This window comes from Gallus gallus, chromosome 12 (assembly GCF_016699485.2).
Source record: "Gallus gallus isolate bGalGal1 chromosome 12, bGalGal1.mat.broiler.GRCg7b, whole genome shotgun sequence".
NCBI lineage: Eukaryota > Metazoa > Chordata > Aves > Galliformes > Phasianidae > Gallus > Gallus gallus.
Genome location: NC_052543.1, coordinates 16088567 through 16113111, shown reverse-complemented (window position 1 = coordinate 16113111; position 24545 = coordinate 16088567). Strand labels below are relative to the sequence as shown.

General features: G+C 43.4%; 1 protein-coding gene and 1 long non-coding RNA gene across 49 annotated transcripts in view; one reads left to right on the top strand and one right to left on the bottom strand.

Annotated features, from left to right (window-relative positions):
- The window catches only part of FOXP1 (forkhead box P1), a 343452-nt gene extending 319100 nt beyond the window's left edge, over positions 1–24352 (top strand). For 45 of the 48 annotated variants that reach the window (XM_040646262.2, XM_046899979.1, XM_015293120.4 and 42 more), the window contains 7 exons: positions 2229–2430; positions 2538–2617; positions 3260–3361; positions 7780–7901; positions 9936–10005; positions 13450–13616; positions 19314–24352. In XM_040646262.2, the coding sequence (XP_040502196.1) occupies positions 2229–2430; positions 2538–2617; positions 3260–3361; positions 7780–7901; positions 9936–10005; positions 13450–13616; positions 19314–19458 (888 nt within the window). In that variant the 3' untranslated portion in view covers positions 19459–24352. The remainder of the gene's footprint in view (positions 1–2228; positions 2431–2537; positions 2618–3259; positions 3362–7779; positions 7902–9935; positions 10006–13449; positions 13617–19313) is intronic. The other 3 variants (XM_040646280.2, XM_040646285.2, XM_040646283.2) reach the window with 1 other exon arrangement.
- The window catches only part of LOC101748427, a 155847-nt gene continuing 149560 nt past the window's right edge, over positions 18259–24545 (bottom strand). Inside the window, exon 10 of the long non-coding RNA XR_005839161.2 lies at positions 18259–19435. This is a non-coding gene — a long non-coding RNA (uncharacterized LOC101748427). The remainder of the gene's footprint in view (positions 19436–24545) is intronic.

Here is a 24545-nt window from a genome sequence, read left to right as displayed (position 1 = left end):
TGTGAATCACAGTGTCATTTGTCAAGCCTGTTAGGGCCCCCCCCTTTGCTCGTCCTCTCTTCTGTTTATTTCTGGTTGCTACCTACGCTGAAAAGCCTAAAGAAATCTTAACTCGATTCAAATTCTTGAAGCAGGGAACGCTGACCTTTGGGGATTCTCTCTCGCAGCTCCCTGGTAGAAACAGATTAAATGTTAAGTTTTTAAACGCTGAAAAAGGAAGCGAACTCTTTTGAAATGGAGTAGCGAGAGCCGTAATGATGGAGCGCGAGCGGTGATCTTTGCGACAGGAGGGCCCGGCTGCCGAGCCTCTGCCAGAGACGGGCACTTAAAATTGATGCAGATTTGCTCGCAGTTATTGGACTGTTAAAATGTCCATTTAGAAACTGAGATAAAATACAGAAGATTTAATTTCATGGTGAGACCTGTCAGTTGTACTATTATTATCATCACTGGTCCTTTTATCATATGTAATAGATGGATAGATGGATAACAGGGAGACATTACAATGCGCGTGTCCCTAATCAGTGGCCTTAAATCACGCCAGTCAACAAGCAGAGGTGGCTGCAGCACCGCGGGCTCAGAGCACGCGTGGTCCTGGCAGAGAGCGTCCCACCAACCCGCCGTGGCAGGATGCTCTGGGAAATCGCCGCCTGCATTTGACCGCCCTGGTCATGTCCTCGCTGGGTTCCTCCTTCTGTGGCCTCACCACGAGCTGCTGGATGGTCCCCATGTGGGCACAGGGCACGCAGGGGATGGATGTCTGCAGTACCTGAGCAGCGTGCAGGGCTGCAGGCAGCATCACTTGGCTGCATGAGGATTTTGTGGCTGGGCTTTAACACAGGCACAGTTGCTCGAAAAGCAGGGACGATTTATTGAAAAGCTGGTGCTATTTATCTGTCGCTCTTCCGTGCCCTTCCTGTGGGCAATCAGCTTTTTGTCATGGTGTCGTTTCTGTGACACGAGAGCCCTTTGTTTCCCATTACCTTTGTTTGGGATAAATCCTGTTATTTTGATAAAGGAACAGCAGTATTTGTGGCTGTTAACTCAGACGAGGGATGCTAATAGGAGTTTTCTTATCTGGTTACTTTCACACGAGGAAAATTAATACAGAGTCTTATGGATAAACATGAGATGTTTGGGGGCATATCTGAATTGTGTGCCTCGCCTTCATCTGAAAAGCTTTAATGTCCAGCCAAAAGAAATTTTAATCAGAACAAAAGTTACAGAATTCTGGCCCTGTTAAATTCAGTAGGAATTTTGCTACTGACATCAATGGGGTCAAGATTTCAGCAATATTATTCGCAAAAGTGCCTAAGGGAAGGAAATGTGGAAGTAGTCAAAGAGCCCTTCTCTCCCTCAGCTTTTCTGATGTCGTAGTTAAGAGATTGGGTTGTTTGTTTAATGTACTCCAGCAGGAGCGACCTATTGCAAGGGAGCATCGTTTTTCACAGGGCATTGTAGGGCAGTGAGAAGGAGCAGGTGCTGGTGGTATGGGTATGGCTGGGTGCTGGAAGTGGTTGGGTTCTGTTTGGGTTGGATGCACAGTCCCAGAGGCGTTCAGCTGCTGCCCCTCATGCAGGTAACACCGTGCCTCCATTAAGGGAGAGCAGAATGGTGCCACTTCTGCTGGGCTGAGTGGCTGCAGTATTTCATGCGGTGTGATTAATTAAATTATTCCAGAGTTAACCTACTCAGGGCTTTGCTTTTAAAATGGATGAACGGGAGGGGAAGGAAAAAAAGCAATCCCAAATGCTGAAGAGAGAGATTGCGTTTCTCCCTACTACGTCCCTACGAAAAAATGGCCTTTTATTCTTAGCCTGGTGCCTTCAGTGAAATATCCAAGAGGACTGATTAGAAGCCGTGCATAATGATGGCATGGAAATAAGAGGTGTGGGGTTCAGATCGTGAAACAATGGAACTAAAATAAAACACCAAAGTGATGACACTCTGTAAAACCTTGTTTTAAGGTTCGGGTGAAAATCCACAATTTGTAGTTCCGGCAGCGGGGCTGCATTGTTAATTTTATAAAATCCATCTATCTGGAATTTGATGTGTTTATTTCTGTTTGCTAATGGAGATGCCACAACACTTGGAGCTGAAGCGAGCACCTCGAGCTGCATTGTCTGCTCCGAGCGGAGGGTCGTTCTGTTAACGAGAATTTCCCCCCACCACCCTTAATTAGCCACAGTCGCCCTTTATAATGCAGCCTTCGTCCTTTCCCTCCGCAGCTCAATCTGGTGTCCAGCGTCACGCTTTCCAAGACAGTATCTGAGGCTTCTCCGCAGAGCTTACCTCATACTCCCACCACCCCGACTGCACCCATCACTCCCGTCACGCAGGGACCGTCGGTCATCACTACCACGAGCATGCACAACGTCGGGCCCATCCGGAGGCGGTACTCGGATAAATACAACGTCCCCATTTCTTCAGGTAAAGCGGTGCTGCTGGCGCGGGCCCTTCCCAGCCTGGCGGCCTTCTGTTGCCTACACCTGCAGCCATGGGCTGTGATGATAACAGAACAACTGCTCTTTATTTAGCAGATATTGCCCAGAACCAAGAATTTTATAAGAACGCAGAAGTTAGACCACCGTTCACGTATGCATCTTTAATTAGACAGGTGAGTGGAGCCAAACACAGGCATTCGGATTAGACAAAGTCTCCCTATATGTGCGCGCTCTGGATTAAATAGATTTTCAAACCTTTGGTATGTAAGCATGCTCAAATGCTCAAACCTTTACTATAAGGGTTTTTAGAACTGCAATATATAACATAATTGCTTTTGATTAAGTATTACAATACGATGTGATTATTAGGAAATTCATTTCACACAACAGTGAAAATGAGCCTGTTTAAAGATGGCAAGTCAATTATCACAAGCTACAGTAATCTCTGATCCCTAGAATTAATCTGAGCTCTAAATAATTACTGAGCTTTAATCAGCTAGTGAAATGTTTTGCATTTCTCTTTGATTCTGCTTTATGAATGACTAATAAATTAATATTTCTGTAAGGAAACAGAAATAAAAACTCAAAACAATTAGATAATTCCATTTTGAATTTTGCCATTGAACTGTTAAATACAGCCATTAATCTTAGTTCATATTGTGAAAACCTTCCTTCGGATTTTTGCTCCAAATCCCTTCTCTTATTTTCTCATTCTTTCGTTCTTCCATTCTTTTTGTACTGGTCCAAGTAAAACTCTGACTGTATTCTGTACTGATTTGCTCGCAACTGACGTTGCCATTGATTTGCTTCACAAGGCCATCCTCGAATCTCCAGAAAAACAGCTAACACTAAATGAAATCTACAACTGGTTCACGCGAATGTTTGCTTACTTCAGGCGCAACGCGGCGACGTGGAAGGTAAGCCTTAGCCCGTGTGTGCCTCTCGCCTTTGATATCTGACATGTACAGAATAGACGTTGCTGATGACATAACAAATTGTAACGACGTGTGGACATGAAAATGTAGATGGGCAGTTGTGACACGCGCTGGGTGCCTTATCTGCAGGAACAATTTGATATTTGGCAGAAAAACTTCTCTGCCTTTGAAAACCACTAATTGAATCCCCCATTATTGGCTTTTATGTTCTGTGATTATGCCACGAGTTCCTCTGTGTGGTTGCTGCTAGCAGTGAAACTCAAGCCCTTCAGCTGGAATGTATTAAAGAAAAAAAAGAAGAGGTAATGTTATTGTGTCGGTGGGAGATACGCTGTTTGTCTTCTTAGTTATGCAGGCTGTAATCACAACAACTGATTTTTTTTCCCTAGGATCTGTAGATAAATGGATTTCTTTCCTCAATCAGTTGACTCTCAACAACATACGCAGCTATTTTACAAACTTCTTCATTTTAGTCACACAGCAGCAGCTCATTGAGCGTAATATGCAAGAAGCAAGCCTTACCATAAGAAACCTGTTTAACAGAACTAAAACTTGGTATATTTGGCACTTCAATTTCCTACCGTAACCATCTCTGATACTGTGATACTGTTAGATAAGAGGTCTTGGGAGATACTTGTATTTTGGGGGCCACTCTTTCTCTTGTACATAGCGTTACAATAGCCACACTGGCTGCTTAAGCTGGTATAATTAGTAATTAATGAATCAAAGAAAAGGATCTTGTGTTGCAGTAAAAATTGCATCCCAGTAGTTTGAGCTGCTCTTAATCTAGACAGCTCTGTTGCTCTCAAACTTCAAATGACCAGGTAGCACAAATGTGTTCCATACTTGCTGTTTCATTAGCTCTTTCTGTTTTTCCTGTCCCAGCCCGCATTTGGAATTAATTCCATCAGAGAATGGAGCTAAAAATCATCCTTGCAATTTAGTTCAGTTTTAGTAGCACAGTTTGCTCTTAATTCAGATCCCAGGGCAATTTTTACATTTTCAACCTCAATCTCTAACCTCTTAGATTCAGGAAAAGTCTCTGTGATTGCTGCTTTGATTCTTCAACTTCAGTTAGAAAACATGAGCAGCGTTCCACTTTGCAGACTCCTTACTATCCAAAAAGGAAATTAACTTTCCCTGATTTAAGATCCATTTAGACCTGCCTGTCTTTTGCTGCTGGAGTGTTTCCAGTAGGCCTTTTCAGCAGCTGCAGGTGTGGGTGCTAAAGCAAAAATCCTATCTAATTCCAGCGGTGAAAGGAAGTGGAGAAGGGAGTGGAAGAAGGCAATCTTGGCTGCCTGTGAGGCTAGTGTTAGGAATTAGCCTTGCATATCACTTAAAATCGAGTCCCAGGAGCCACGCGCACTAAGAGTGTGCTCGAACAGAGGAGGAGGACAGAGGCTGAGCTGGAGACCCTTGGGCTTACAGAAGAGCACAGCAGGTCTATGCAGAGACCCCTAATGGACACCCTGACCCTGTCCAGGAGCCCACGTCCTGCTTCACAGCCTGGGAAGAAAAGGTTCACCTCAACTTCTGGCGTCCATGCAAGGAATGCAATTTTTGAGCTACTCAGATTTATGCCAGCCTTCAGGAACAGCAGGGATGAAAATGCAGCTCTGGCTTGGCATGATGGGAAGCCCACGGGGCGCAGAATGAGCGCAAGGGTCTAATTGCAGAATCAGAATAATTTGAATATATATGTGCTGATTTGAGCTCACCTTCAGCTAATGTGTAGGGGGCATTTGAGTCAGTGTTCCTAAAGTTTAGGTCAGGGTTTGGTGTGGGCAGGCTTGAGACCTGTTTCAAAACCACAGATGAGCACAGGAATAACAACCTTGAAAAAATGAACCTCTTCCCCAAAATGCAGTACAGCAGAGCCTGAGCAGTTAGGAAAATTACAAACCCTTTCATTTACTACATTCAAGTACGTTCAGGGCAATTTTTCTGCAAAAGTGGCTTATACAAATATTTTTACCAAGGTAAATATATAATCTCAGAATAATAGCTCCTAATTTTTGTGTTAAGCTGATTGCTGAGGGAGCGCTGTGAACTGGTTCTAACAGGTCAGAGGCGATGCCTGTTTACTTTTATTTTTTGGAGTAATTTGCTGGCACTGAATTGCAGCCATGAGGCACAGGCTGCAGGTGTGGCTCTGAAACGTGAATAAAACTGCCTGATAGCAAGTATCCAGAGGCACTGGGAACAAAACAGTGTGTTGGGTTTTTGGTTTTGTTTTTTTTTTTTGTGATGAACTCCTTAAATAAGTGATCATACTGAAAACTGAAAGTGAGAGCATTGCTTTGTGGACATCCTGCAAATACCCAATGTGTTCGTCTCAGTATCTTCAGCAAGAGCCTGATCCAGCAGCCCCAGCCCTTGATGGCATGTCGCTTTGCCTTCAAAAGAGCACTAACAGGCTGTGAAAGATTTATCCGGCATTAGATATGTTTAAAGAACACAGATATTTCTGCTCAGCTGTGTACGTGGAGACTGTTTACAAACTCCGAGGACTCACTTCACCGAACTCTGCTGTGTGCGTTTGATCAACTGCCGTATTAACTGGGAGATCGGCTTTCACTGTGGGAAATAGCATTATTATTCTTACATTTTGCTCCAGACTTGACAGCGTTCCCATTTTCACAGGAAACTGCCTGAGTTACCCAGATGTGGGCCGGCAGCCCTGTGTCAGGTTGCGCTCACACGGAGCTCTGCTCCACCGGCGGCTGCTGAGCTCGCTGTTTTCCGCCCGTAAGGTGTGGGGCGTTTGCAGCGTTCTGCTTCATCTCCCAATCAGGGGGTTTGCCAGAACTTGACAAACTAATGAAAACCGGGAGAGGAAGGAGGAGAAGAGCCATTAAAAAAGGAGAACAAAGTAAGGGCAGGAAGAATGACAGACGGATCCCCATGGAAGAGCTGAAGTGCACGAAGCGTGCCACGAAACCAGGCCATCCCCATGTCCACAGCACCAGGCACCTGCAGCCAGAGGAGACGAGCTTGCTGCCAAGTATCTGCTGAAAGTTCCCATGGAACAGGGGCAGGACTGTGGTAGTGACTGCAGGGACATGGAAAAGTAGCAAAAGACACTTCTTAGCCTTTCCCTCCTAAGCACACACGCCACTGCTTCTTAATTTAAATGACAAATGCACTCTCCATACCCTTTGTTTGCACAGTGATTTAGACATTCATGATTAGAGCTCACTTTCACCATCCAGACCCGATGTTCATTAAAAAAAAAAAAAAAGATGACGATGACAGGAGGGAAAAAAGTGTGGTCTCTTGGTTGCCTAGACCCAGGCCATGTGTTTGGCTGGCATTGTGCCTGCTAACGAGTCAACCAGATTGACTAAATCAATGGTGCCAGTGATGATGGATGGAGTTCGTTTGCCTGCATATTCTCAGCAAATGGCTTCTTCTGCTCTCTCTGCTTTCCAAGCCCCTCTCGGTGGTGCTGGGGATGAGCTCTGTGTACCAACCAGAGCAGCTTTGCAGTGGGCTCCGTGCTCGGGAAACCCACACTGTGGGATGTAGCATGACACTCCGTGTGAGCAGTATGGGGAGCAGAGGGAGCAAAGCCCCAGCTTGCCGTGAGGCAGCAAGGTGTCTCATCGTGGCCATCTGAGGGGAAGGTCTGAGCGCGTTGCAAGTTATGCCGGGCTCATCCTCCGAACCACAGCACGCAGCCGAGCACAGAGCCTTGGGAGCGCCAGGGTCCCTCCGGGTGATGAGCTGCAGGGATATTATCACTTTGTTTCAGAGAGCCCTCCTTGTGTTTGCACTTGGCAGAGGCTCAGATCAGTCGGTGCAGCAGTCTGCCAGGAACGGGAGCCAACTTCCATATAAGAGCACGCAGCAGAGGCAGGGGCTGGGGCTGTGCCGGCCGGCGGGGTGCTGCCGAGCCCTGCTCTGTGCCGCCGATGGGGCAGGAACTCAGCACCTGATTGCCATTAGCCCAGCTGTGAGAAACCACAAGAGCAGCAGTCCCAATGCCTCCCCGCTCCATTGAGCCATCCGCACTCACATGAAATCCTTTCTATTCTTTCACACTGCTTTCTTTTCCAGGAGAGGAGAAGCCTATGTGTTTGTTTCGAAAATGTCAATGCAATGTTCCTCTTGTGTTGTGTATGAAATGTGCCATATTATGCAACGTGCGTGTTTATAAAATGATGGCTGTTCTCATTTGCACTGTGGGTAATTGATAAGAATGAGTTGATTTTTTGATCTTGGGTTGAAGCTTTTATATTTATATTAACTTTGCAAAATAAGATGTAAAGAGCTGGGGTGTGGGGAGAGGGGTTGACGTTGCAAAATGAGGGCTGTCAAGCTGACTGTGCTGCTGTTCTTGGACAATGATGAGCATTTTCTCATAGAAAGTTTTTGAATGTATTCTCTTGCTGCAGAATGCAGTGCGTCATAATCTTAGTCTTCACAAGTGTTTTGTGCGAGTAGAAAACGTTAAAGGGGCAGTATGGACAGTGGATGAACAAGAGTTCCAAAAACGAAGGCCACAAAAGATCAGTGGGTATGTCCACCATGTTTGAACTTCTTAGCCTAGCTTGGATCATGCTTACAGTTTAACGTAGAGGCTTTTGGCTGCTAGCTGGTGTTAGACCAACCACAGGTGGTTTCGCATTGTTTCAGTTAAGGGAAACCAAGACAAACATCTCATCACTACTGTTTGTATGCCCACCAGTACCCTGACCCTGCTTGCTTGGTGTTTGTTGCATCACATGCTAGTAGCTTTTAGGTGGCAATGCATATTAACCCTCACAAACCATTTGCTTATGCTTATTGCATTTTATTTTCTTTTTCCTTTTCCCTGTATTTGATGTCTGTTCTGTCCCCGATCCCGTGTCCCTTTTGTTTCCACTTCATCTCCTTTGCTGCTGCTCTTGTCCCAGGGTGCCATTCGCACCAACCTCTCACTGCATAAGTGCTTTATCAGAGTAGAGGATGAGTTTGGGTCCTTTTGGACTGTTGATGATGAAGAGTTTAAACGTGGCCGTCATATTCAACGAGGCCGTCCTCGAAAATACTGCCCTGATGAAAACTTTGGCGAGCTTGTTGCACAGTAAGAGCTTTTACTTGCTTTAATTTTTTTTTCTGCTGTTGCTTTGCTTTGCATGATTTACCCATCTCATGTAGACTTGCATTTCACGAAATAGTGACATCACCTTTGCTGCTAAAGGAGCAAAAGTTTTAGTTGTTCTGTGTGTATTTTGTGTGTCCTACTCTGATAATCCAAATGCCTTTAATAATGACTCTACTTTGACATGTTTGTTATAGCATTTGTTTATAGCTCTACGTAGCCTAAAATAATAATCCACAGTAATGCAGATATGCTGCTGTAGATCTGTCAGGAGGACAGATATATGCCAGGAGGGGCTTCAGATAAGTTTGAATTCTGATATTTCCCTTTGCTTTCAATTGTATGCCTGGGTTTGCAACTCTTTAATGAATTAACATTAAAAAAAAACAACAAAAGTGCAGTGAGACCATCTGTAAAGACTACAAACAGCAGTGCATCCTGTGCCTGCAACAACCACGCACAGATATTGCTGGGGTTCCCAAAGCAATTTTGTTTGACCTTTCCTCGAAGGCCATCTCTCCAGGACAGCTGATCCTTGCCGGTCCCTGTGCGAGAGGCTCAGTTAAGACTTCTCTCGTGCCTTACTCTCATATGAAAAAAGAAAAAAGCCCAGTGAGTGATCAAACTTTCTGGAGATGTTTTGCACTGGCACTTAGGATCTAGTTTGCTTTGAGAATGTTTTTTTTCCTCCAGCGGGGACTGGTTGCTTTTAGTGCCCACTAAAGAGTGGATAAGCTCGCCATACATTTTCCTCAAATCCACCTCCTTATTTAAACTTAAGATGACTAAAGCAAAGGTCCGAGGTGGCACATCAGAACTGTTACTAGAATGGCCATTAGGGCAGTGTGCTCCCCACCACTTGGCTGCAGAGCAGCAGGACCAGCTGGTTTGCCTCCGTGCCACCTTCCCTCTTTCCCCACGTCCCAAACTGTTTGGGGTGGGAGTGTGGGCAGTGCCACCCCTTTCCCTGTCAGGAAATACTGTGGCTCAGAATCCACTCTTGTCACGGTCCCCCGTTCAGTTGCAAGGAATTCTGCTGCCAGTGACTTTGAGAACAATTTGCCGTGCACAGTATTAAGTATTCCATGATGCTTTTGGTCATAGCCTCCTTACGGTGGACCCTTACATGGTAAATGGCTCCCAGAAACGCTGAATACTGGAAAATTTCTCCTGAACACACTAAAGTGAGCAGAGATCCCAAGATGTGCTACTAACACAGGGTAGTAGAACACATGGTGAGGTAACGTCACGAGATAATGATATTCCTTATTTAGCAAAGACAAATATGTTAACCATAGGCAAAAACTCTGATATTTTCTTTAAAGAAAAAGAGAAATGAAAGAGAACTTGTGTGGAAAAACAGTCTGAGCACTAGTTTTCTGGTGTGGGAGGAAGCGTTACATGCTTGAAATGTTCGTGTAGAGGTTGGTTGCGTTTAACTCTCCTTTTTATGTTTTTCTTATGCAGTAACCCTTCTCTTATTAAAAACATACAGACCAGCCACACCTACTGCACACCTCTCAATGCTGCTTTACAGGTAAGATTAATGACTGTAGCAAATATGCAACAGAGGCGTGTGTCTTCCCCACTCATTTCAAAATATATTAGCCTTGCTCTAATTAGATATTAAATTTTAATTCCGTTAAACTTTTTTCTTAAGTGCATAAAGCATCATAGTCCCTGGAGGCAAACACATATCAGGCTGCTTCAGCATTAGCTAGATGCTTAGCATTTTGAATATTGTGGCAAAAAAATTAAAAGTTCACTTATTAATATTTATCAGCAGTATCATAATTTCCATCCTCTTATTTCAGAATTTCACTTGAGGCAAAAATACCACAAGTGTAATTACTCTAGCACAGCTATTAATGTGCTGAATGATAGGATACTGCGCCACGTGACCTTCTATTGTTCATGGTTTTAAAGAGAAAGCAGATCATTTTTCCCCCTTTTCTTTTAAGGGCTATTTTTGCATATCTTCCTGTTGTTGTTGAAAAAAAAATAAATGTTGCAATTCCTATAGAAAAAAAAAAATGGGAGCGTGGATTGGTTTCAACTACTGTGAGACAAAAATTTTGTTTTTCACAGTATAGAAATGCACAAAGTGTTTGGTGCACTGTTAATAACTGGCATCCTGAAAGCGTGTGCTTCTCCAGACCCTTTTTCACGTGCTGTTGATGAGGTTTGCATTTGTTTTTTTGTCTCTGCAAGTTCCCGAGTCCATCTCAACAACCTCAGGTAATCTGAGGAGTCACTGACTGAACCAGAGGCACAGACACATTACTGTGCCTTGCATTTGCAGGGTGTTGTGTTTGCGCTGCAGTCCAAGCCCCATCCATACTGAAAGCCCCATGCATCCTGAAATGCAGCCAGGATGCAGCACCGCCTGTGGTTGTCTCCCCATTGTGTGTGTGTTGAGGGTCACTTCTCCAGCAGCTCACTGGTGGCCATGGATGTTTGCTTGGACCACCACATTCTATAGAAGCTTTAGCAGACTTCTCTTTTCCAAACCAGGAAGCAGATTATTAGGAGAAAAGTGATGTTCTGCGTTTCTTCTCATGATTGGAGTTTACCCAGTAACTTCTGAAAAGCAAATGAAAGCATGTTTAAATGAAGCAACTGTAAATACCATTCATTAGTAACTTATTTTCCCTTGAGTCTTGTGAAGTGTGATTTTTAAAGACCGCTTTGTCTCTTGAATAGTATTAAGATTACAAGCGCATTTTACATTCATGAGGCTGAAAGGCAAAAATGAAATGATCCTGCATTTCTTCACATTGTTAACTATGTGACTAATTTCAATTAATATGCTTATCATACGGAACTGTTCGTGTTTTATTTCTCAAACACGTGTCGTTGTCGTCATCTCCATCCATTCTTGTCTTCTATGATAACCTCCAAACTGCCTCCCTTCCCCACCTTCCCTGGCAGAGGGACGTGCCCGTGGCCTCACGTAGCGTGGTAGGAACTCAACTGATGGAGAGAAGAGCCTGGGCCAGGTTTCCTCCTGCTTACACGTCCCCTGTAATAAATGGGGGTGAGAAATCATGCTATTCATTGCACTGAGACAGATCCTCCTTTGGGTTTTAAATGGATCAGCAGTTTCCTCTCTGCTGGGTGTACCGGGAATCCGGATCCCCTGGGATGCTCCTGGTACAGGGCATCTTGAGAAGAGCTGCACTGTGGGAGCTCAGTGCGCACTGACCTCCTGTTGCAGTCGGCTTCCCATATGGTTTTTCTTTCCCTGTGGGGTGGCAGAACCACCCCTCTGGCATCTCCTCCATCTGCTTTCCCTCACGGCTGTGCAAGGCAGGGGCACGCAGCTCTCACCAGCACTGCCTTTTCCCAGCGGGTTGTCGAGAGGTTCTGTGCTCCCCAAACCACCCCCTCACCACCGTGATTATAGCACGTACTCCTCATGTCCCACCTCTCCCCCAAGAAACTGCTTTACTGCAATTACAAGTTATCACTGTTGGTGAAGAACTTGAGTCATTATTTTGCCAAGTGCAGGAAATGTGAACCATTCTTTGCATCCCCTCATCACAATGAGTTTGCCGGTTGTTGAATCAAGAAGATAAAAATAATCCTCCCTGTTAGAATAGCTTTTGTAATCATGTGTGACACATAGGGCTGCACACGGAGAGGTCAACGTAAGGAGGAATAAAAGGGGCCATGCTCCCCAGGATGCTGCAGACAGAGCTGGCCATCCGTCAGCCTCACGTGTATGGGAACAGCTCTGCTGGCCTGGATGGCGGCGAGCATGGAGCTTGGTCCCATGAATTAGGAGCGGAGGAGAGCATTCGGTGAGGAGGGTGTTCATGTGAATTCCCCTCCCATGGGCAGGTTTGCATCATGCAGACCCGCAGTCAGATGGATTTTTTGGCTCTGCAGCCAGCTGACCTCCCCTCAGCATGGGTCGAGCGCAGCCGAGCCAGCATCTGTGGTCCTGGCGCTGACGCTGTCGGAAGGCTGCGGATGATGTCATCTAGATGTGGCTCAGATGGGTGAAGTGGTGAAATGTCCTTCGAGTCCCTCAGCACCACAACCCCTTAAGGCCTGCTGCCCTCCCCGCACACACAGCCCCGCATAACGTTGGGCTGCTCGGGGCTCCCACTCTGCCTGGCTGGGCACGGGACTGTGCTGCCAACATGAGCTAATCCTGACATACAGTAAATATTAGCAGGCAGAGCGGTGGGAATCAGAAGGAAAATATTTAACAGTTAATTCTCTTTGTACAAAGATTTCCATTTAGAACGTTGACTGCAGCGTGCCTCTGCGTGGTGTTTCTTTAGAAGGGTGAAAAACCTCAGTGAAACGGTCACATCTGCAATAGCGAGGTGGAAAGCTGGGTTGTTGATGCTTAGAAAGGGTGGGGGAGGATTTGTCAGAATTCATCAGATTCCCACTTTCCTAGTGACAAAGCAGGACTGAGGATTTCACATGGACTGTTTCAGCTCTCAGGTACATCAGTGCAGGCTGCACAGGAAAATCAGGCTCGGTAGCGTTGTCATCCCACTGTGTGCCTGCCTGCACTGGTAGGAAGGAGTTACCAACCGAGCGAGTTCTAATTTTTTTCCTCATTAACCTTCATTAAAAACAAAGCCAAAAGCCAGACCTAAGCCACCAAAGGAAAGAAAAAAAAAAAAAAAAAACAACCCAAAGCCCCAATCATAATTTTGTAAAATGAAAATAGGAAAAGCACATTTTATTTTTCCAGGAGGTGTAATTCCAAATAGGGAATGGAAAGCTCCATTTCCACTCACAAGCCAGTGCAGCTCTGAATGCATAAACCCAGATGTAAATTATGTTAAATTTCCCTTGGTGGAATCAGAGTAATACCTATCAGAAAGCACAATATTTAAGAAACTGGTAATTGCGAATAATGTAAATGTGGAGAATGTTTTGGAATAAGTGAGCGTGTTGTGCAATGTATAAAAACGTTAGTCATGGCTCTTCATATGTTTGTTTGTGTCCTTGGCAGGCTTCAATGGCTGAGAACAGTATACCTCTATACACTACTGCTTCCATGGGAAATCCCACTCTGGGCAACCTAGCCAACGTGATGAGGGAAGAGCTTAATGGTGCAATGGAGCATACGAACAGTAATGGGAGTGACAGTAGTCCAGGACGTTCCCCTATGCAAGCAATGTGAGTATGGCAGAGCCACACGCGCCAGTCGAGGCGTTGTCTGAGCTGCTGGAGTGTGACTGTGGAGGTTCTTGGTGTGAGCAGCACAAGTTGAGGTCTCCATCTGGGGACGTGCTTTGGCTGATGAGAACATAAAAGGGCCATTTACCAACTTTCACATAAAGGAATCAGCACAATCCAGTCTGACAAGGACACGGGGCTGTAAAATTGTTAACTCGTTTGTAATTCTCTTCTTTAAACCTCAGACCATGGGGTTGCAAAACCTCTTAGGCAACTGCATTTCTCGGAGGAAAAACTGGTGCTTCCCTCCTGTTCGGAGCACACAGCAAGCATGCCTGGTGGGGCCGGGCTGGGAAATGGGCCTGTTGGGCAGGTTTGACAAACACTTGATGCACAACAGTCTCGCTCAGCATTAATGATGGCACACGTGAAGGTCTGCATGATTTATAGATTGCTCTTAAAATATCAAAAGGAAAATTAATAGGAGCATTATAGCAACAGACGGCCGTATAATGAGTGCATATATAACCGCATGAAGTAATGGGGGATTGCTGTCCCTGCTCAACGTGAATGGCACCAGGGCAGCGAGCTCGCGCAGGAAAGGGTAAGGCAGGAAGGGTGTGATGCCCCTATGGGTGTGCTCAGTATTTATGGGGTGATGGAGTGAGTTTGCAAAGCTGTAAATTCCCCCCTCCCCTCAGATTGCATACTGGATAATTGGCAGCTGGCGAGGGAGCCAGAGTTTATAAGTCTTGTAGTTCTCAAATGTGAAAAAGTACCTTGGCTACCTGTGCGAGTAGCCGTGCTCAGGAGCCCACTGCCATCCCGCTGGCGGTTCGTTAGCATGGGCTGCAGAATTACTGGCTGCCTCAGCACAGCTCACATTACGCATTAAAAAGAGAACTAATTTGTCGTCTTTTACTTCAAAGTAATTTGAATAAGGGATTTACAAAAGTAAGTCTAAATCAAAAAGTGGAAAACATTAACCTAATACCACTGTAGTAATTAGTTGTGAAACTAATTAGCATTTAATGGCAAAAAAGTTTCCCACCTGCATAATGTGTTGTCAGAGGGGAGGGGGGCACGGAGGAATCTGAAGCTCTGGGTACTTTGATATCGCAGCATTTTAAATCAGCGCACAGTGAGCTTTGAAAAAAAACATCTTTAAAGATGGCAACATTCATTTTTAATTAATAATTAATTTTAAAACATTGTCTTTTACCATTTACTTCAAAACATTCAAATCATCTGTTTAGCTTTTCCAGTGGTTGTTTGTGCAGTATTAATTATCTCTCCCAAAGTCGCGTTACGTGACACGCTTCCCGTCGATCAGAAGCGGATTCATCTCGAGGCACTTTGAGTCACAGTTTGTTATCCTCTGCCCGTGACCACGCAGGGCCGGAGTGGAGGAGGAGCACAGGGACGTGGGTTTTCTCCAGAAATGAGGCTTCTCCCAAGGGTTTCTCCTGGCCTAACAGACAGGGACAAATGTTTATGATGTTGTGTTAATCCAAGTAATTATTTTTTGCAAGTTCAAGGCTAGCGAAGTTCGTGCACTCCTCGTTTCACCTAAGGTTTAGTTGTCTTTGAAGGGACTGTGGGGAGGGGGGGAGAATAACCGAGTTGAAGCGGGCTAGGACATTTTCCAGAGCTGTGCATAGCCATGGCCTTTGTTGCACTTAATAATCATCTCTTAGCACATTGATACCAAGGTGAGGGGCACCGAGCAAATACTGGAGAGAGAGAAGGAGGGGGGGGAGGGATGCCTCATTTTCATTATTCACCAGAAAATCCAATTTTCTGTTGTAATATGGAAATGATTGTTTCCTGAGTGTTTTCATTTTCTCAGAATTGATAATATATGTGTTCTCTCTGCTGAACATTTCTTTTTGCTTAAGTAAAACGTGGCGAGGTGATGTTCCAATCCCAGTCCGTGAGCTTCCCCACTAAAATGGTGTTTCTAAGTAGTAGGAAGGGATCTAAAGCCAGAACACCATTCACACGTCTCAAGTTTGCCCTGTTTAGTAAATAAAATCCAGAGTCAACAGTGGATTTCCAGGCGCTGTGCAACCCCTGACTGTCAGTGAGCATGCTTCGGTAGTGACGTTTCCAGTCTTTTTTCTCAGTGCAGATTTCCTTGTCCCAGTGCAAATGATTTTTTAAACAATTTCAGTATATTAAAATAAATCAAGCTTTAAACTTTATTGTAAGGTTTAGAAGACCTTGTTAACATGACAGCTAAGAAGTCTAACACTTTAGCTGAAGTCTTATTACCACTCGTTCATTTCCTTTTTATGACACATTGAACCACAGCTAGGTTTTTTTTTTTTTTCCCCTCTCCCTCCTTTTGAAACACTAGAAAGTAGTCGCATAATTACAGCTTGGGGACATAACACTTTCATCCTGATATGCTCCAAAGGTAGCCACAAAGCAAACTACTCCATGCTGTGTGCACCACCAGAACTCAGTGGCTTTAAACAACAGTCAGCTTTATTAAAAACTCCTCTGTTCCCAGAGTGGACAAACAAAAGAATTACTCAGATGTGAAAAGAAGGGGAATCAGTGTTCAGCAAGGTTATTTATTGTTAACCCCTTCTGGAGTCTTAGGCATCTACTTAAAAGGAATGGGCTGAAATGCTGCTGATACAAAAAAGAAATAGGAAACCCATTCTTTTTTTATTTTTCTTTCTTTCCCCTCCTTTTGTTTTTGGTTTGGTTTGGGTTTTTTTTGGTTTTTTTGTTTTGTTTTGTTTTGTTTTGTTTTTTGCCTAGCCCAGCATTTACCTCTTTTGTAGTTTAGAGGCGATAGTTTCTCTTCCTCTAGTAAGGAGGTGGTAAACAGAGATTCAGACATACTTGAAAGATGTGAAAAGCTTTAACTGAATGTTGTCTGTTGCTCTGAAATGTTTGAGCAAAATCTTGGATTCGGTCAGGTCTCTTCCTCACATGCCACTTTGTGGTTACAACTGACAGAGGATGCAGGGAGATGAATTATTTTTGTATTCCATGCAAATCCCTCCCAGGGGGGTTGCATTACCCAGATCACCCTCCTAATTTGGGGGATGGAGTTCTTCCAGGCTCGCTGTCTGATGCCTGTCCAATGTGTGAGTCCTGGAGGAGGGCATTGTGGCCGTGCCCCGTGGCTTTGTGGGCCCCTCTGCCTTTGTCTCGCTCAGGGTCAAGCAGCATAACTTCTTTGCTTGCTTTGCTTTTCAGTCCTTAAGTTTTGCTTTTGACTTCTGGGAACTGAACCAAACCTCAAAGAGAAACTCAGTTAAAACCACCTGGTTTCACCTGCTTTCATAACAAAACCAGAAGGTGGTCAGTTTGCTTTGGAAGGGTTCAGAGGCCTTTCAAGGAGCTTTCACAGAATATCGGGTTGTTGCGAGCACAGCGGGCACCGGCCGTATCTGGTGGCACCCGTTGGTTCCTACCCTGCAGGTGGGAGGGTGCAATGGGAGACCGAGACACTGCCAGCCCCCGTGTGGCCTTGGAGAAATTCCTTTCTGTGTCCATTGTGCAAAACGCATTCGGCTCTTACCTTGGAAAATGTTTGGTCTGCATTTCCAAAAATAATAATTGAAAAGTAAAAATAAGCCTGGCAGTTGCATCAGTTCCAGAAGGGCAGCAGGCAAGACCTACATTAAAATAGCAGTGAAAGAGGTCCCTGCCATAAAGGCCGAGTAGCACTCACTTCATTGGTCTGTGCGCATCGCCATTCTTTCCCTATTTCTCCTGTTTTTCATTTCACTTTTTCTCCCAAGGGAGGGCCCCACAGGCCATTCATAATGGAAGTTTTTCTAGTTGCAACTAATCAGCATGGTTTCATGTTTGTGTAGCCATGAGCCACTGGGACACTCAGCACATGTCCACCTTGGCAACTGCGAGCAGCACGCTGGCTCCAGCAAGATGCTGTATGTGCAGCAGTGGTAGCTAGCTCTTAGCCCCCACGACTGGAATTGTCTCTTCCTTCTCTTTTTTTTTCCCTTTTTTTTCTTTTTTTTTTTTTTTTTTTTTTCCTGAAAATGGCACAAGACATGATGATAGAACATGTATTTGTAAACTGGAAGGGAGAAGGTGTGTGTGCACAGATGTAGTAGCAACCCTTCTGTGGTTGGGTGGGCAGGAAGGTGCAGTTAATACCAAAGTATTGACCTAGCACTTCAGCACTCAAGAAGTTGAAATACGCAGGGACCTGAAAGGCATTCACATCTCACATTAGAGATACGTGTAGTCAGCAAGTTTGATCTGTCCCCAGTTGACTTAAATAAATAGGGTGCTTTGAGCACAGTACAGGCAAACAGCTGGTTCTCCCTGGTCTCTTGAAACAGGCAGAGTTACCTTTGGCTTGTGTGGTAGGTGCAGAGTACATTTCCCTGTTTCACGATTTATTCTTCCTGCCTGTCAGTGCAGCAGAGTACAAAAAGTACTGCCATTCTATCTACACAAAGCGTACAATAAAGTACAGCTATTTTAAATCATGTAAAGGCAGAGCTGTGCAAGGAGAGGAAAAGTTCTTACAGGGGCTGTTTGCACTCAGATGTTTTCAAGTAGTCGGCATGAAAGGGTTAAATTAGCCTGTCTGGAAAAAAAACAGGACTCTAGGAGGTGGATATCAACTCAATGAGAGACAGAGTGGGACTTGAACTCATTAACACTTTATTTTAAGGGATTGCCTACAACATCAATTATTTAGGAAGCAAACAGGGTCTCCATTGCTGTGTCGCATTATTAATACTTGGTAATGTCAATAAAATCCTACTTTCCTATAAAGTCCCACCAACAAGACACTATTGACTCACATGGCTATTTTACATTTCAAAAGCTGCCGAACAAAAAAAGAAAAGGTAATTTGTATTTGTATAGGATTTGTTGTAAATATGATTTACGAACAACATTTTTCAATTGTTATCATACCCGTTTTGAATGACCAAGCCCCGTTCCCCTGCGGGTTATTCATGTGCTGTGCCATAATGAGAAATTTGGCAGATCTCATCTCTTTAGTACATCCTTGTGCCCACCGTGAGCTGGGGATCATGTTCTGCCTTGTTTACAGCTGACAGTGTTATTATTCTCGTTAGGACTGTGCTTTCTTATCATATTGTTGTGTTGAGCGAGCCTTTTCCTCTCTGTTTGTGTTTCCTGGCAGGGCTTTTCTTCCCTTATTGACAGTTTGTAAAAATATGCATTAATTTGGAGTTTAAAGCATGTATCATGGTGTCTCTTTGCTGTGTTTGCTTGAAGTTGATTAATGATAGAACCTCACTTGGGGTCGTCCTCTGGAGAGTTGTCTCACAGGTTCTGCATGTTAACGAGCGACGCCGCACACACAGCGCGGTGATTAGCCCAACCTCCGCCGGCTCGGCGGGCCGACAGCCCTCTCCTTTGCTTTTCGGGTGCTCATTCCGCTTATTTATCCAAAGATTGTATTAATCAACTTAACGTGTCAGCTGAGAGTGCTTTCTCTCGACGCCGAGACTGAAGGCCCATCGAGGTACTCCTCCCGGAGCGTTTCCCGCGGGAGGCCGAGCGGCGGAGCGCAGCCTTCACAGCCCGGCTCCACGTTCAGGCTCTGCTCCTCAGTGCCCTGCAGCTCCAAAGGCCCAAACCGCCCCACGTTCCTTCCCAGCCCCCCGAGCTGTCAGGGCCGTGTTGGAGCGAGCAGCTCGCTGAGTGACCATGTTTTCGTTTTTCCAGGCACCCCGTGCATGTCAAAGAAGAACCGCTAGATCCAGATGAAAATGAAGGCCCGCTCTCCTTAGTGACAACAGCCAACCACAGTCCAGATTTCGATCACGACAGAGATTATGAAGACGAACCTGTAAATGAGGACATAGAATGAGTATGTCTGACATCATCATCCTGAGAATGAAGATGGGAAGAACACGTCAAACCTAGCTGTGAAATCTCTCCATTGTTGTACAGTCTGGAGGATTCTCAGTCCGCTTTGACAACTATGAAATATGTTAACTCTTAGTGCCATCAAGTATCCCATTTGGGAGTATTTTTGATTTTTCTACTTTTTGTTGAAAAAAGGAATTTGTACTCTGTGCATTGGATGGACTTGTTTGGTACTTGGGATTTTCCTCTCTTACAGTCAACGTCAGTGTTGTAAATTTGCTAAACTGATTCACTTACATTTAGCAGCCAACTGTGGACTGCAGGTCCTGCCAATTTTGGACACTTGAGGACATCAAACTGAGCATGTACACCAGAACTGCAGATCAAGTCTTTGCCCAGATTTTAAGGATTCCAATGGACAACATATTTGCACAGTACTGCATGTTGATTATCACTGCCTTTACTCCATTTTGTTGTTTTTCGGTTTGTTTTTTTTTGTTGTTGTTCTTTTTTTTTTTTTTTTTGCTTCCATTTGGGATGGGGAAGGCCTGTGTGTGCACGTGTGTGGATCTGTGTGTGTGTGCGTGTGAGCGTGTCTATCGGGGAGGGGTTAAAAGAAAAAATTATCCCAAACTTTTTAATGTATTGCTTTTGTTCCCCCGCCCCACTTCTCCTCTACCATTTTAAGTTCTGACCTCAGGCCTCATCTGGGCCCAGGGCCTCTCGGAGGCTTCAACGTTTTCTGTACTTTGTGATGAATGTTAATAGGTGTTTTTATTATACGAAGCTGAATGTCATTGAATTGTTTGTAGTTTTTTCTGTCATTCATTCCAGTTTCCTTCAGATGCCACCATGTTTTCTTTAGCTGTGGAAAACATTCCATTTCGGTGTCTCTATTTTTGTTGTTGTTTATTGAAAAGGTCCCAAATGCTGCACTATACATGTGGAAGGGTTGTCCAGCGGAGAGAGAGAAACGAAGTACTGCAAGAATGAGAATGAATGACAGATGAACATAGAAACACTGTAGGAAGCAACACAGATTCATTCCGCAAAGCAGTATTTTTTGTTGTTGTTGTTTTGGGTTGTTTTTTTGGGTTTTTTTGGTTTCTTTTTTTTTGAGATTTCTTTTTTGGCAGCAATGGTGAATATTAGCAAATGCCACAAAATGGAACAGCACAAAGAAACGTATGCAGCACCAACAGAATTCACTTTTATTAGAGGATGGATAGTACAGTGGCAGGCTCTCGGTTGTTTAACACGAGTTCTAATGGGTCAACAAATCTTTCTGGAATATCTAAGATTACTGAGATGGGCACCTATACATTTATTATGACTTTTTTTTTTTTCTTTTTGCATTTGCATTCGCAAATAGTGGTTGGAAAGATGACTTCATTAAATTGTTATTGTACGTGGCGATGTTTCACGGTTAAACATCAGTTCAGGATTGCTTGGTGGCATTAATCTGTTTGAATACAAATTAGATTTCAGATTGAACTTGTTACGGGAGTTAATAAGGACAGAGCTCCACTAATGCTAAAGTGTTAATTTCAACTGTGCAAATCCAGGACTGCGGTTACGATTGTTATGCAATATTACACCAGCCAGTATGGAAACCTCGCCGTAGGAAATGGGAAATATAGGAGAGAATTCGCACCGGGGCTTTTTAGGCACGACTGGCAATGCTCTTCAAAGCAAACATGACATGCAAAATTTGTTGCTATAGGTCAGTAAACCTTGGTCACCAAACACCTAAACGTTTTCATTCTGCAACCACTTTTCTGTCACTCATTTATTTATGTAGGACTGTAGCTTTTTTATTATTTCAAAAAGCCTTTCGGAGCTTAATTTATATTCTTCTTTGTACCTTTTTTTTTTTTTTTTTCCTAAAATTACCAAAGATATTACACAAAGGTAAATTATGTTCTCTGTTATATGCTTTATCTTGTGAAGCCAAATATCCTCTTATTGTTGATCAAAGGAGGTTGAAGAATTTAGAGGGAAATGACAAGCTGTGGGCTATTGCTAACCTGAGAGGGAAACTGCTCCTTTATTCTAGAACATTTAGAAGGCCAAGTAGATGTCTGAACCAAAGTTGTTACTTTTTATTTGTAATTCTTTACAGTGACCAAAATGAAATTCTGTAAAGAGGAACAGAGGAGAGCTTTTGAGGCTAAAACCAGGAAACAGTGTTACTGGGGACGTTAGGGATGGGGGCTGAGAAAGCAAAGACGCAGTTATTCTGCAGAGAATGAGAGTATCAGATAGAGGAGACGGTTTAATAACATGCAGAAGAGAACAGAAAAGCTCCCACAATTTAACTGGACCACATAATAGTATTTCTAGGATGAAAAAGGAAAAAGAAAAATAATAACTAATTTGGTCTTTGGTTCTACAGATTGTGTGCCACTTCTGTTTCGGGATCGTGCTAGGATGACTGCTTTCATTTTGGTTGATCTTGGCAAATTTGCTCAGTTTTGTTTAGTTTTCGGTCAGCATTTTTCATAAAGAAAGAACACTCCTGTCCACTCATAAGCTTTGGTACAAGAAATTTTATTGGCAGTTACTTTTATAAAACTCAGCTCTGCTTTCTGTTAGGAAAAAAAAAATAAAAAGAAAGAAAAAAAAAAAAGAAATGGGGGGGGGGAAAAAAAGAAAAAGAAAAAAAAAAAAAAAAAGGGCAGTCTGTGGTCATTTGAAACATTTATTTTTCTTTAAATTATCTCCAGGCAGCTTCGTGCCGTGCCGGCGGTAGCCAGACAGGGATGGCGAGAATTGAGCCCTGTCCTTCTAAACTGAGTGGTTTGCTGGTTAGTTGGGTATTCAGAAGGGGACAGAAATCCGGTAGATTAGTTCATTCTCAGCATGTGTAGCTAGACATGAGTAAAGATAACAGCATGAGAAACTGTTAGTACGCATACCTCAGTCCGAACTGTTAGGGAATGAGTAAATAAAAAATACATTTCACTCAGTTGCACTTAGTTGTATGTCTTGCATGCTTAGTCTAAAGACTGTAGCAAAAATATTTAAAAAAAGAAAAAAGGAAAAAAAAAAGAGAAAAAAAAAGAAAGAAAAGATTAGATTTTAACCTATCTGGCAGGTGTCGCAGCCTTGCAGAAGAACCAACTGAAAATCTCAGGCTTTACATCGAGCAAACTTCACTATGATTTTTACAATTCCGAATCTGTATCCCTTTGGATATACAGTTGCTTCTTTAGGGAGGGGTTTATTATGTTGTACATATATATCCCACTGTGTCTGTGTGAGCCTTTGTCTTGGGGGGGTGGGGAGGGCGGAAAAGGTGGCAAGGTCCTTTTTTTTAGATACTGTTCCTCAAAAGGAATAAATGCAGACCTGTTTGTCAAAACACCTTTTGCTTTTTGTGCAACTGCTTTATATTAACTATACTAAAAAAAAAAAATAGCTTTGAAAAAAAAAAAAAACTACTGTATGTAATGGAATTGCAGAATACGCTGCACATGTATTTTATTTAGTTATCCTTGCTTTAAGAATATTGGATGACATTTGCTGACATGTGGGAGAAAATCCCTGACTTTTTTTTTTTTTTTCCAGCTTTTAAATTGTAACATAGTTGACAGATTTTTTGTTTTGTTTTCTCTCTCTTGTTATCATGGATCGAAGCATTTTTGTACAGTTTTTGTGTTGAAGCTGTTTTTTGGTTCATTTCGTTTTGGGTTTGTTTGTTTTGATACTTTCCCACCCCTTCTCTTATCTTACCACTGCCTTTTCTGGCTGTCTCCAACAAAGTTCATATATTTGAAAGGTAAAAAAAAAAAAAAAAAAAAAAAAAAAAAATCATTAAAAAAGAAAAAAAAGAAAGAAAAAAAAAAAGTTTTTCTCCTGCTGCAGTAAATATTTTGCATGATGAGTTCCAGGGTCACACTTTCAAAGTTTATCAGTGAAGTAGTGATGAATAACGGGGGAGTGTCAAACTATTGAACTTTTTTTGTATAAAAACAAACAAAAAAACTTTACAAGGTGCCAAGATGTAAAGACAATTTGTTACATGTTTTTTTTCTCAAAGAAAAGCGTACATTATGAAAGTAGTACCATGTATCAGGTAAATCGCTGTCAGGAATGAGAGTCAAAGCCTTCCTTGTCCACAAAACCAAGTTTGTAAATGTAAAACCTGTCAGGTTTCTGCATTCGACCAGAAGTGAAATGAAAAATCAAGGCTTATGTAGAGTAAGTGACCACAAAAAGAGGACCTTTTTTTGATTCTCACTCGCAAGAGTCCGGCAAGAGTTCCTGGAATGCCCCAATTCTGGAGCCCCGACTTCAGGAAGAGAGCGGGGCGGGGGTTCTCATCCTACAAATATTGCAGATCATCAGATATTTTATATATATACATACATAAATATATATATATATAAAGTTTTTAAAAATAATTTTGAACTATTGTAGTTTTCAGATTGCCAATATTCTCACGTTCATTATAGCATGGGAAAAAAAAAAAAGAAAAGCGTTTAAACTCTTTTGAAATCCTTTGGTACCTTTGGTTAATGAACTCAGATTGAGTTTTTAGGTGTTTCAGAAGCAATTTAGTATTCTAGTCTTGCGAGGTGAACTTGCAGTCACGACTGCATTTTAACGGACCCAGAACAGGTAACAAACTATCTTCTACCCATAAGCCTTGATGAAAATGGTACAGTCCAGACTGTTAGCATGGTGCTTCGTGTGTATGTGCTGCCAGTAACAAGATTTTTTTTTTTTTTTTTTGATAAGGCATAAAAGAAACTCATTCCTTACATCAACTGTAATTCCATCATTCCATGTCTGTTGATACAGACAATAAAAAATGTTGTGTAGTCAGTACTAATTACTGACATTATAGCATTCTCAAATGCAATAAAAATGCTGGTTGTTCACACTGGTAATGCAAGTTGCCATGTCCTAAGTTTTTGTTTGTTTGTTCCGCCCCCCCCCCCCCCCTCCTCCCCACTCCCTGTCACATCCCCAGCAGCCCTGGGCCCCAGAGCAGACCCTGTGGAGCAGTCGCTCACCCCTCACCCTGCCCCTCCCCATCCATGCACAGTCCATCGCTCCCCTTGGGCCTCCCCAGCCACACTG